This window comes from Ailuropoda melanoleuca, chromosome 12 (genome assembly GCF_002007445.2).
Source record: "Ailuropoda melanoleuca isolate Jingjing chromosome 12, ASM200744v2, whole genome shotgun sequence".
In the NCBI taxonomy this organism is placed as follows: Eukaryota; Metazoa; Chordata; class Mammalia; order Carnivora; family Ursidae; genus Ailuropoda; species Ailuropoda melanoleuca.
In genome coordinates this window covers 80,743,144-80,755,456 of record NC_048229.1, presented here as the reverse complement: position 1 = coordinate 80,755,456, position 12,313 = coordinate 80,743,144, and the positions used below count along the sequence as shown (strand labels likewise).

The 12,313-nt window shown below is 62.9% G+C and overlaps 2 protein-coding genes across 5 annotated transcripts in view; one reads left to right on the top strand and one right to left on the bottom strand.

Annotated features, from left to right (window-relative positions):
- PIEZO1 (piezo type mechanosensitive ion channel component 1) overlaps positions 1-5,745 on the top strand; it is a 30,040-nt gene extending 24,295 nt beyond the window's left edge. Inside the window, 15 exon segments of the mRNA XM_034639048.1 lie at positions 1-188; positions 261-449; positions 654-954; positions 1,151-1,247; positions 1,343-1,490; positions 1,564-1,778; positions 1,855-2,013; positions 2,093-2,240; positions 3,849-4,037; positions 4,192-4,284; positions 4,367-4,539; positions 4,615-4,737; positions 4,811-4,890; positions 4,973-5,162; positions 5,239-5,745. The exon segment at positions 1-188 is cut by the window's left edge and continues 11 nt beyond it. Of these exon segments, the coding sequence (XP_034494939.1) occupies positions 1-188; positions 261-449; positions 654-954; positions 1,151-1,247; positions 1,343-1,490; positions 1,564-1,778; positions 1,855-2,013; positions 2,093-2,240; positions 3,849-4,037; positions 4,192-4,284; positions 4,367-4,539; positions 4,615-4,737; positions 4,811-4,890; positions 4,973-5,162; positions 5,239-5,488 (2,543 nt within the window). The 3' untranslated portion in view covers positions 5,489-5,745.
- The window catches only part of CTU2 (cytosolic thiouridylase subunit 2), a 7,879-nt gene continuing 1,279 nt past the window's right edge, over positions 5,714-12,313 (bottom strand). For 2 of the 4 annotated variants that reach the window (XM_002913395.4, XM_034672615.1), the window contains 13 exons: positions 10,120-10,198; positions 9,881-9,940; positions 8,698-8,758; positions 8,103-8,212; positions 7,648-7,943; positions 7,439-7,574; positions 7,158-7,289; positions 6,737-6,828; positions 6,527-6,621; positions 6,297-6,444; positions 6,115-6,181; positions 5,962-6,020; positions 5,714-5,865 (listed from right to left, as the gene is read on the bottom strand). In XM_002913395.4, the coding sequence (XP_002913441.1) occupies positions 5,742-5,865; positions 5,962-6,020; positions 6,115-6,181; positions 6,297-6,444; positions 6,527-6,621; positions 6,737-6,828; positions 7,158-7,289; positions 7,439-7,574; positions 7,648-7,943; positions 8,103-8,212; positions 8,698-8,758; positions 9,881-9,940; positions 10,120-10,198 (1,459 nt within the window). In that variant the 3' untranslated portion in view covers positions 5,714-5,741. The remainder of the gene's footprint in view (positions 5,866-5,961; positions 6,021-6,114; positions 6,182-6,296; positions 6,445-6,526; positions 6,622-6,736; positions 6,829-7,157; positions 7,290-7,438; positions 7,575-7,647; positions 7,944-8,102; positions 8,213-8,697; positions 8,759-9,880; positions 9,941-10,119; positions 10,199-12,313) is intronic. The other 2 variants (XM_034672616.1, XM_034672617.1) reach the window with 1 other exon arrangement.

Here is a 12,313-nt window from a genome sequence, read left to right as displayed (position 1 = left end):
TGCAGGCCGTGTACCAGTGCGTGGCGGCCCGCTCGGAGCTGCTCTGTTACTTTGTCATCATCCTCAACCACATGGTCACCGCCTCGGCCACCTCGCTGGTGCTGCCCGTGCTCGTCTTCCTGTGGGCCATGCTGTCCATCCCGAGGCCCAGCAAGCGCTTCTGGATGACGGCCATCGTCTTCACCGAGGTGGGCCGCGGCCGAAGTGGGAGGGGGCCGGCCCCCCAGCCCCCACCTGGTGCTGAGCCCCCTCCCCCACAGGTGTCCGTGGTCACCAAGTACCTGTTCCAGTTCGGCTTCTTCCCCTGGAACACACACGCCGTGCTGCGGCGCTACGAGAACAAGCCCTACTTCCCGCCGCGCATCCTGGGCTTGGAGAAGACGGACAGTTACATCAAGTACGATCTGGTGCAGCTCATGGCCCTTTTCTTCCACCGCTCCCAGCTGCTGGTGAGTCCCTGTGCTCCGCCGGCGGGCGGCGGGCCAGCACCTCCCAGCACACACCCCACCCACCCACCCACCTGCCATCTGGCTGCAAGAGGCAAGGCTGGGCGCTGTGGGTCCCAGGGTGGGCCTGGCCACCTTGCCTGGCCGGAGTGCTGCCCGGTGCGGGCACGCCAGCCTCCTCACCTCCCTCCTTCCCTCCCTCTGCAGTGTTACGGCCTCTGGGACCATGAAGAGGACCAGCTCTCCAAGGAGAACGACCGGGGCAATGGGAAGAAGAGGGCTGAGGGGGAGCGGCCACCTCTGGGACTCCAGACTGAGGCAGGCACGGGGCCCCAGGGAGAGCCAGCAGTGGCCGGGCCCCTCACCCAGGACCACATCCAGGCAGAAGTAGGGGACGGGCCCGCAGAGGCTCCCGTGGAGATCAAGCCCCGAGACATGAAGCGCATCAGCCTGCGATTCAGGAAGAAAAGGAGGGAGAGCTCAGGGCCTGTCGAACCCGCAGCCATTGGTATGGTGACCCTGTCCCTGCACAGCCACCCCAGCCGGCCCACTGCCCGTGACCTGGGGCGGTCCCCATGCTCAGCCTGCTGGGCCGTGAAACGGGGTGATGCCAGCCCCTGGTGGGAGGGGGTCTTGGGCGTCTGAGCTGGACCCAGCACCCCGTGGGCTCCGGTCAGCCGTGACTGCCCCCCTCCCCCCCACAGAAGGTGTGACGGCGGCTTCCGTGAGAGAGAAGTGGAGTCGCCCCCGGGAAAGAGTGACAGCCGTGGGGCTCCGACTGCAGAGCTTCTGCCTGGCCGTGTGAGTGAGCGCCGGCCGCTCCCAGGTGAGGGCGGGGGAAGCAGCCGGGGCGCAGGCACTGAGCCCCCTGCCGCCCCTCCCGCCCTTGCCCACAGGGCCCAGAGCGCGTACCGGCCCCTGCGGCGCTTCTTCCACGATATCCTGCACACTAAGTACCGCGCGGCCACCGACGTCTACGCGCTCATGTTTCTGGCCGACGTGGTCGACTTCATCATCATCATCTTCGGCTTCTGGGCGTTTGGGGTGAGTGGAGAGCCCAGCGGCCACCCCGCCGCCCGCCCCCCGCCGCCCCCTGACCTCTGCTGTCCCGGCACAGAAACACTCGGCGGCCACAGACATCACGTCCTCGCTATCAGACGACCAGGTGCCCGAGGCCTTCCTGGTCATGCTGCTTATCCAGTTCAGCACCATGGTCATCGACCGCGCCCTCTATCTCCGCAAGACCGTGCTGGGCAAGCTGGCCTTCCAGGTGGTCCTGGTGCTGGCCACCCACGTCTGGATGTTCTTCATTCTGCCCGCTGTCACGGAGAGGTGGGCGTCGGGCCCGGGAGGGCTCGGGGCTCCGGCCCGCGGCAGGGTGCGCTGAGCCGGCCCCCTGTGCCCGCAGGATGTTCAGCCGGAACGCGGTGGCCCAGCTGTGGTACTTCGTCAAGTGTATCTACTTCGCCCTGTCCGCCTACCAGATCCGCTGCGGCTACCCCACCCGCATCCTCGGCAACTTCCTCACCAAGAGGCACAACCACCTGAACCTCTTCCTCTTCCAGGGGTGAGTGCGGGCCGGCGCGGGGCGCCGGGAGCCAGGCTGCCGCCCATCGGCCTCCTGACGGGTGCCCGGCCTCGGACAGGTTCCGCCTTGTGCCGTTCCTGGTGGAGCTGCGGGCCGTGATGGACTGGGTGTGGACGGACACCACACTGTCCCTGTCCAGCTGGATGTGCGTGGAGGACATCTATGCCAACGTCTTCATCATCAAGTGCAGCCGTGAGACGGAGAAGGTGCCGGGGTCAAGGGGGAGTGGGCCCGATGGGCCACGCGAGAGCCAGGCAGGGCTGGGGGTCCCCCCGGATGGGGGGGGCAGTGACATGAACGTGGCCCCGTTAGGGGCAGGCAGCTGGCAGAGCGGGCCTGAGTGTGTGCCCGGCCCCGGAGGCCTGACCGCTTGGCTCATGGGCAGGAGGGCCGGGAGCTGGGGCGCTGAACGTCAGGCTGAAGTTTTCTGTTCTGTGTGAGTGGCTTCGGTGGGAGGTAACGGAAACAGGGCCCCCCCAGTGCATGTGTAGGGTTCAGAGGCTCACAGCGTCATCGCAGATCTGGCCACTGTCACCAGGCAGGTGTAAGACATGCCCACGCTTGGCAAAGAGCCCCCATCCCCCGCAACTCTCTGCACTTGTCTGTTCTGGACATTTGGTGTCCACACCATCATACATCACGTGGCCTGCGTGCGGCTTCTTTCACTCTGCAGTTTCAAGGCTGGTCCGTGTGGCCTGGGTCAGAATGAGGGTTGTAGGGCCGAGGAGCTCTCCTTCGCGTGACCCTGCCGCCCTGCGTTTATCCAACTGTTACAAGTAGCCACGGTGGCCGGTCGGTTCTTTTTTGTTCATTACACCCCACGCGTCTGTGGACATAAGCTTCTGTTGCTCTTGGGTGCAGCCCCACAGCGAGGTGGCTGCGTCAGAGGGCGCTCCGGGTCTCCCACCTGGTGGGAGCTTCCACGGCGGCCACCCCTCCCCCGTCCCTGCCAGCACCTGTGACTCTCAGCGGTCTTGATTTGGGTTTCCCCGATGGCGAACGATGGTGACAATCGCTTCCTGTGCTTGGCCATCTGCCTCGCCCCTTTTGTTCCTGGGCTGCTTCTCTGCTTGTTGAGGTGTCAGAATTCTTTCTGCGCTCTGGACTCTAAACACTTATCACACAGGGTTTGCGGATAGCTTCTCCCGTTCCCTGCATGGTCTCTTTGCTTTTTTTTTTTTTTTTAAAGATTTTGGAGACATATAGCATAAGCAAGGGGAAAGGGCAGAGGGAGAGAGACTCAAGCAGACTCCCCGCTGGACCTCACCCCGAGCTGAAACGAAGAGTCAGACACTTAACCAACTGAGCCACCGAGACGCCCCATCTCTTCATTTTCTTGACAGCACCCCATCTTCTGAAGCACACACGTCTACTTTTTCATGATAGTGTTTTTCTCTCACCGCCCACGGCTCCCATGGTAGCTCTGAGACTCCGTCAGGCCCAGCCTGAGGTCTTAGGTGGGGCCCTGCTGCTTTGGCACGCGGACAGCCATTTGTCCCAGCAGCGTCGGTGAAGAGACGGTCCTTCCACTGATCCCAGTGGCGGCATCCGGGCGCCACTCCGAGTGGGCGGGTCTGTCTCTGGGTTCTCCGCCGTCGGTCCCCGCGCTCGTGTATTGGCGCCGTCTCAAGTGCCGGAGCTTTGCAGGCAACTGCGGTGCTCTGAAGTGTGGCTTCACGGGCCCCTGGGTGGGCCCCAGCTAGGGCTGCGGGAGGCTCTGGCGCAGCAGGGCAGGGATCCGAGACAGTGCCCACCTTCACCCGGGGGGACGGGGCGGGCAGAGCTGAGCCCCTGAGCCGTGTCCCGCCCCCCAGAGATACCCCCAGCCCAAGGGGCAGAAGAAGAAGAAGATGGTCAAGTACGGCATGGGCGGTCTCATCATCCTCTTCCTCGTGGCCATCATCTGGTTCCCGCTGCTCTTCATGTCCCTGGTGCGCTCTGTGGTCGGTGTCGTCAACCAGCCCATCGATGTCACTGTCACGCTCAAGCTGGGCGGCTACGAGGTGAGCCAGCAGTCTGTGCCAGCCGGGAACGGGTGGCGGTGGGCCTGGGCCGCACCCCACTCACCCTCACAGCCTGCTGCACGGGCGCTGGCGGCCTGGGAGGTGACAGGCTCCCCGCCCCATCACAGTTGCTGCCCCCCCACCCCCCCCGCAGCCCCTGTTCACCATGAGCGCCCAGCAGCCGTCCATCGTGCCGTTCACACAGGAGGCCTATGAGGAGCTGTCCAGGCAGTTTGACCCTAACCCAGTGAGTGGGCCCCACGTGGCAGCGGTGGGGGGTGGGGGAGGTTGGCCGGGGGCACCTCACTCAAGGGCTGCCCTGCGTCCAGCTGGCCATGCAGTTCATCAGCCAGTACAGCCCCGAGGACATCGTCACGGCGCAGATCGAGGGCAGCTCCGGGGCGCTGTGGCGTATCAGCCCGCCAAGCCGGGCCCAGATGAAGCGGGAACTGTACAACGGCACGGCTGACATCACCCTGCGCTTCACCTGGAATTTCCAGAGGTGCGTGCTGGGCCAGGGCAGGCCCCGGGGGGGTGGGGCAGCCCACAGTGGGTCACGCTGTGCCCTGGCGTGCAGGGACCTGGCCAAGGGCGGCACCGTGGAGTACGCCAACGAGAAGCACACCCTGGACCTGGCCCCCAATAGCAGCGAGCGGCGGCAGCTGGCCAGCCTGCTTGAGGGCACCTCGGACCAGTCCGTGTGAGTTGGGGCTCAGGGGCGGGGAGGCCGTGGGGGCGAGGCTGGGCCTGACTCTCCGGCCTTCTCCCTGCAGGGTCATCCGCAACCTCTTCCCCAAGTACATCCGGGCCCCCAATGGGCCTGAAGCCAACCCCGTGAAGCAGCTGCAGCCCAGTGAGTGTGTGTGTGTTGGGGACGGGGTGGCCTCAGCCCGGGGGGAGGCGGTTGGCCCTGACCGGCTCTGACGCTGCCCCAGACGAGGAGGACGACTACCTGGGCGTGCGCATCCAGCTGCGGAGGGAGCGCGTGGGCGCAGGGGCCGCCGGCTTCCTGGAGTGGTGGGTCATCGAGCTGCAGGACTGCCGGGCCGAGTGCAACCTGCTGCCCATGGTCATCTTCAGTGACAAGGTCAGCCCGCCCAGCCTGGGCTTCCTGGCCGGCTACGGGTGAGTGTGCTGCGCGGACGGGCGGGGCGCCCCCAGCCTCACGCCCCCCAGTCTCACGCCCCCCCCTGCCCCGCAGGATCATGGGGCTCTATGTGTCCATCGTGCTGGTCATCGGCAAGTTCGTGCGCGGCTTCTTCAGCGAGATCTCGCACTCCATCATGTTCGAGGAGCTCCCGTGCGTGGACCGCATCCTCAAGCTCTGTCAGGACATCTTCCTGGTGCGGGAGACGCGGGAGCTGGAGCTGGAGGAGGAGCTCTATGCCAAGCTCATCTTCCTGTACCGCTCACCTGAGACTATGATCAAGTGGACCCGTGAGAAGGAGTAGGAGCGGGGCTCCTGCACCCACGCGTGAAGGAGCTGGGCGCAGACACCCCGTCCCCGGCCGGCCGCCACGCCCTGATGCTGCTGCCGGAAGGAAGCTGGGACCCCCCCCTCGGCCCGGTGCAGGCCCACTGTCCTGTCCGTCATACCCGCAGGGCCCAGTGCAGCCCGCACACTGGGCCAGGGGCTCCGGCCTTCCCTTCCCCACGCGTACTGTAGGGTTTTCTAATTAATTAAAAATATTTTTATTTATACAATCAATCACATGCTGCCTGCCCATCCTTGCCCTCCTGCTCCGGGGGGCCCCAGGCTCCGCTCCCGCCAGTGTGCACGTCGTCGTCACTGCTCTCCACCAGATACTCCTGGATCTCCGGCGAGGCCCTGGGGGGAAGCCATACCCTGGGAACTTTGCCCCACGGGGGCCAACGCCTGGAAGGACCCCTCCAGCACTCCCCCAGCCGTGGGGCTAGCCCATACCTTTGGCTGCGGAGCTGGGCCTCGGCCAAGATGTAAGGTGGCAGGGGGTCCAAGGAGGGCTACAGCAGAGAAGGGCCATGAGGAGCTGCGTGGTAACAGGCCCCAGGGGTGGGCCCCCCCCCCCAACACGACCCGAGGGTGGGAAGGACTCACCACATCCTTCATATTCACACGGCAGCTGTAGCACAGCTGCTCGATGACACGGGCTCGGGAGTCCTCCCTGGGGGACCAGAGCTGTGCCTGAGCACCTGGCTGGGGCCCCGGCGTGCCACACCTACCCTGGCCAGCCGCACGGCGCAGAGCACGGGGCAGGATGGTACTAGGAAAGGACTCACCTCCCGCATGGCTTGGTCCCCCGAAAGCAGTTCTGGACCCTGCCCACCTCTGTAGAACAGCAGGGCACTGTGGGTGCCTCAGCTGGGGGGGTGGGAGGCCGCATCTGGGAGCAATCCTGGGTCTGAGCCCCGAAAGCTGTGGCACTATCTGCAGGCAGAATAGGCTGAGGGTCCTCTGGGGGCTGGACCCCAAATCCCACACACCAGTGCCCCTCCCCCTCCATACGAACCAGCGGTGTCGACGTCCAGCAAACACATACAGAGCAGGCAGCGGGGGCCAGCGGCACAGCCGTCCCTGGGGGCCTTGACCAGCTTCTCACTGGTCCTGAGGGGGTGGGAGACGGGGCACAAAGGCAGCCTGAAGCTGGGCTTCACTCCTGCACAAGCGCCAGGCTCAGCGCTCACCCCCCACCCCACCGCGGGTGCGGACGCACGTGCACCTGTACACAGTGCTGACCGTCGAGGGGAACTGGGCCTGCAGCCGGAGCAAGAAGCCCTCCATCAGCCGGTGGATGCTGGCCTTCTCGGGGGCCTAGGGACAGTCAAATGGAGGGCTGCAACAATGGCGCCCCCAGGCCCCCTTCACACCATCAGCCCCGAGAGCGCCGAGTCAGGGCTGGAGTGAGCAGAGCACCCGCGTCTGAAGTGTCCCCGTCACTGAACACAGCCGCTGTTACACTCTCCCTGCAAGCGCCCCCCCCCCCCTTGGCCGAGGCTACCAGCCCACCTCTCCTCAGCGGGGCAGTGCCCTGCGTGTGCTCCCAGAGAGCTGGTGTGGACATAGCTCAGGCCGCTGAGGGTGTGCCAGCCACCTCTGACCCCCCACTGGAGCAGGCCACCTGCCCCAGTCCCGCAACTCACCTTGGTGTCGATGGCTGGTGTGAAGACCGAGGGGACAGCAAACAGGCGGTTGTAGAAAGCGACCTCCTTCAGCGTGTGCTCGCGCATGGGCCGCACCACCACCACGTCGCCGTGCCGCTCGTCGGAGAAGCCCTGGGGTGGGGGCACATTGCTCACGGCGCCCAGCAGAGGGGCTCACGGGCCCCGCCTTCCCTGCACCACAAGGGCGACCCTGGCGCTACTTTCAAGTGACAGGGGCTAGAGGGGCCCCTGAAAGGCCTGCACCCACGTAACCCACGTACCGTGTCCCAAGCGAGAAAGGCCCCTCTCCCCAGTGCCAGGCTGGTCATGAGCTTGATGGCCAAGCGGGTACAGCTGTCTCCTGTCATCACCTTGGAGTAGCCGTGGGTCCGGGCCACGTGCAGGATCAGGTGGGTCCTGCAAAGCAAGCGCAGGGTCTCAGGGGCCAGAGGAGGCAGGGCCGGGTCCCCAGGGTGGGGGTAGGGCTCACCGCAGGGTCTGCAGAAGCTCCTCTTTGGCCGTCAATGTCTTCACGGAGTCAAACAGTCGGGACAGAGCCTCGGTCTGGTCAGCCGGGGGTGGCCCAGCCGGGTGCTGGGGGTCCTGGGTGCAGGGCTGGCCCAGCTGCTCCTCCCCCTGGGTAGAGTTGGGGCTGCCCCCGACCCCCTCAGCTCCCAGCATATGCTCCTGCTGGAGGAAGCTGTCCACAGCCACCTTGTAGTTCCCCATGGTCCCCACCGGCTCCTGGGCAGAGCAGCGCAGCACAGACGGAGGCAGGGCAAACACCTTCCAGGGCAGGGAGAGCACATAAGACCCAGGCCCTCCCTCTACCCATATGCCAGGAGCAAACAGGCCAAGGGGGAGGCCCGCGGCTGAGCTCATCAAGTAGGCACGGGCCCCTCGTGGGCACCCCGGTGGCCCGCCCTCAGAGACAGGCCCACCCACCTCTTCCAAGGCGACAGTGTGCCACGGGAAGCCAACTGTCTGTAGAATCAACTTCACATCGGCCAGAGTTCTTGCCCTGTCCTTCCAGCTCTGGCCACAAGCTGCGCCCTCTGAAAAATGAGGGTAGAAAGGAGTCACACCTACAGGAGAGCCCAAGATGGGACGAGGCCAATGTCCTGTGAGCAACTCTACGAAGCTTTTCAGTGGAAACCACAGGACATGACCCTGTTCTCCTGGAGGGAGCATCATCGGAGTAGGAAGTGGGTTCTCTCTAGCGGCACAGGGGAGGGGTGGAGGGAGGCGTGACGGACCACAGTGCCCGAGACCCACCTGGGAGCCTATCTCAGGGAGCAATGGGCGGGGCAGGTGAGTATCCAGCCCCTTCCACCCCGGGGCCCCGATCCATGGACCGCAGGCAGACCCTCCTGCCTGACTCTGATAAACGTCTAAGACAACCACTGTGCCTGTGTTGCTAGACCAAGGTGCTGTCTCCAAAAGATGCCCCCACCAGGGCCTCGTTAAGGTCATAGCGCCAGCTGTCTCAGTGGGGCTCATCCTGAGCACCTAGGGACGGGACTGGGAGGGCTACACGTACCATCGACGTACACAACCCCTGGCACAAAACGCAGCCTTTTGGCAGAATCTCGGCCCAGGCCCTGGAGAGGAAAGGGACAAGACCTCAGCCCCACAGTCAGAAGCAAAGGGAACTTTCCCAGCACAAACCACGCCCCATCTGAACTGATGTCCTCTGGGAGGGGTGGTGTTCCCCACCTGGGAGACAGACCATTCAGACGAGGTGCCACCCATGGGGAGGCCACACAGCCCCACGTGGTCAAAGTGACCTGCCTGAGCACCTTCACAGCCCCAGGAACACCTGCTCCTCACCAGTCCCCCCCCCCCGCCCCGGCCAGCAATGTCCTGAGAGGAGCGGCCTGGCCAAGCACCCCTGACCGCTAAGAGTGCAAGAGGACAACAGACTATCATCAAGGTGTTGACAGTCAGAGGAAACAGGGGCTCCAGGTGCCGGACGGAAGGCCAAGGGAGTGGGCACTCACACCAGGCCAGGCTTAGGGGGCCATGAAGTGAGAGAACAGCACCACACCGGAGCTCCAGGATAGACCACCCCTCTAATCTGTGCCCCTCACTGGAAATGCAGAGGGTCTGTGTATGTCCCAGCCCCAGGTCGAGGCCTCCACGGCAGCCAGGGCCCTCAGGAGAAGCCCTAGCCGACTCCGACATGCTGAGTGACACTGTGAGTGGGCTGCCAAATGCCTGGAGCAGAGCTCCGCGGCGAGCGCCTTCTCCCATACGCCCCCCATCCCCACCCAACTGCACGTCCCCTGGCAACTCCACTGTTCATATAGGTCTCCCCCTAAACTTCGCAAGGAAGCTGCCCAGCCCCAGGCAGGCTGGACCCCGTTTGGGTTCCCCAAGGCACCTGCTCCTTTCTCACAGTTCTGTCCTGGACCCAGAACCAGGCGGAGGCCCAAGCACTCGGGAACAACTCAAGCAAGGCTCCAGTGTGCCCCCAGGGACTAGGGACTAGGGCTCTACGCAGTCAGCAAACTTTGCTACTGAACTCGGGCATGGCTGGGCGCTCCAGACTCGGCTTCCAGTTTCTGCACCTCTGTATACACATCCGACAATCCTCTGGGCAACCCCGCTAGGGGTGGGCTGCTCTCGCCAGCTGCAGGCAAGAGCCCCTCAGTGCTGGGCCTCCACTCCTGCAACTCAGGGGGGCAGCAGCCAGGGCCCTGGAAGACACTGGCGTGACGTACCTCAAGGACCTGCCAGACCATGGAGCTGGATGAAGGCCCCCCAGACCACGCCAAGAGCACCTACGGGAGAAGAAACATGGCTAGAGCGCGCTGCGTCTCCCCCAAGAGCGAGCCCACCCGGCCCCCCACCACCGCCCGTGCAGGACACTGTGAGGGGAGGCAGGTACGGAGAGTCAGGGTCCAGGGGGGCTGGGCTTCCCAGCTGGGGGCCCCGCAGAGGAGTCATCCCAACACACTACCTTTTCACCCGGAAAGATCAACCGATTCTTCCCCAGCACGGCTCTGAACTTGTGGATGTAGAATGCCCTGAAGCAGTCCCTGCAACAGCCAGCCAGCAGCTGCGGCCACAGAGCCTGACGGGCACGGGGCCTGACGTTTTCCTTCTGCTACCAACTTCGCAAAGGCTCTGCCCAGACACTGGCAGGGAAGCCAGCTATGTCTGCCGCAGGACCAGCCCCGTGCTGCACAGGGGGGGCCCCCTTGGTCCCCAACAATCCTTACTAGGGTGAACTGAGGTCTGAGGGGCCCAGAGCCCAGGTGCCACCTGCACCTCCAAACATTCAGGAAGGCCCAGCAGGCAGAATGGACGGACACAGGAAAGTGCAGGGCAAGGCCAGCCTGACCCTCCCTTAAGCGGAGTGGAAGACCCCTTCCAAAACTCCAACAGGGAGAAGTACTGTCTCTTGGGGTGAGGGGGAAGCACTGAGCAGGCAACAGGGGGTGCCCTGTGTCCCAGAGCGCCACCTCGGCTGACCGAGCTGATACCATCTCAACCAGAAATGCCTGGGAAGTTCATGCAAATGCAGAGTCCTGGCTTCCTCCTCAAACCCACAGAAACAGAACTTCCAGGATGGGCCCTGGAAATCTGTATTCCTGAAAACCCTTCCACCTGATTCTCAGGCTCAGCTACAGGTTAGAATCACTCAGGCCAAATACATCGGACAGAATGTGCCAGAGTAAGGGCCAGGCATCTGCATTTGAAAACTCCCTGGCAACCCCAGCAAGGGAAGCCAGGGTCGATGACAGCACCCTGAACCAAGGGGGCAATGCAACTCCCCGAGAGCTGCCCCACACCTGCGGCTGCGCCCCTAAGCCTACGTTCTTTTTCCTACTAAGACATAACCAAGGACACCTGGGTGGCTCAGTCGGTTAAGCATCCAACTCTTGGTTTCGGCTCAGGTCACGATCTCAGGACCATGAGACTGAGGCCCCACTCAGGCCTTTCACTTACAGTGGAGTCTGCGTGAGAGTCTCCTTGTGCCCCACCCCCTTGCCTGCACCCTCTTTTCCTCTAAATAAATAAATCTCTCTCTCAAAAAAAAAATCTTTTTTTTTTTTTAAAGCCTTTATTCAATCATTCATTCTTGAGAGAGAGAACGTGAGTGTGTAAGGAGGGAGGCAGGGCAAAGAGAAAATCTCAAGCAGACCTCATGCTGAATGCAAAGCCCGATGTGGGGTTCTGTCCCTGGATCCTGAGATCCCAACCTGAGTTGAAATAAGAGACGCTTAACCGACTGAGCCACCCAGGTGCCCCTAAATAAATCTTTAAAAAAACAAAAAAAACAAAACAGACACAGCAGTGTCCACAGCAACTCCCCCCGCAAACCCCACTCCCCACTGAACAGGCACCACTATGAGGGGTCGACCAAGCACCCGATATTCCTTTGTGGTCAGCAGCTCAATGCAGTGGTTTTTTTGTTTGTTTGTTTGTTTTTTAAAGATTTTATTTATTTATTTGACAGAAATAGAGACAGCCAGCGATAGAGGGAACACAAGCAGGGGGAGTGGGAGAGGAGGAAGCAGGCTCACAGCGGAGGAGCCTGATGTGGGGCTCGATCCCATAACGCCGGGATCACGCCCTGAGCCGAAGGCAGACGCTTAACCGCTGTGCCACCCAGGCGCCCCAATGCAGTGTTTAATAAAATGCCAGGGCCCCAGTTAACCAGCCACAGGCAGTGAGTCCCCAAAACTCACTCACCAGTGGGGAGTAGTAAGACTCCTAAAACACAGACGCTTGCATGGTGCGCTGACAAGCTGTGGCTGCCCACAGGCAGGGGGAGCTCTGAGCCCAGAAGGAGCAGCGGCAGCCACTTCTCCGGGACAACCATCACTTTGGATGCGCTGAGCAATCAAAGCAAGGGCTGCTTTGCTTACAATGTTTACTCTAGTGGCACACACCAAGTCTCCTGGGCTCCCAAAAGATGGCTGGGGAGGAGAAAACTTCGGGAAAAAACCTCAGTCCCTTCAGGTTCTCTTTTGAAATGTTCTGGAAAGTAGAGTCCAAGACTTGTGGAGACTAATTTAAAAACATGAGCTAGGGGTCACCTGGGTGGCTCAGTCAGTTGAGCGTCCAATTCTTGGTTTCGGCTCGGGTCATGATCTCAGGGTCACGGGATCAAGCCCTGCTGCGGCGGGGCGGGGGGGGGGGGGGGG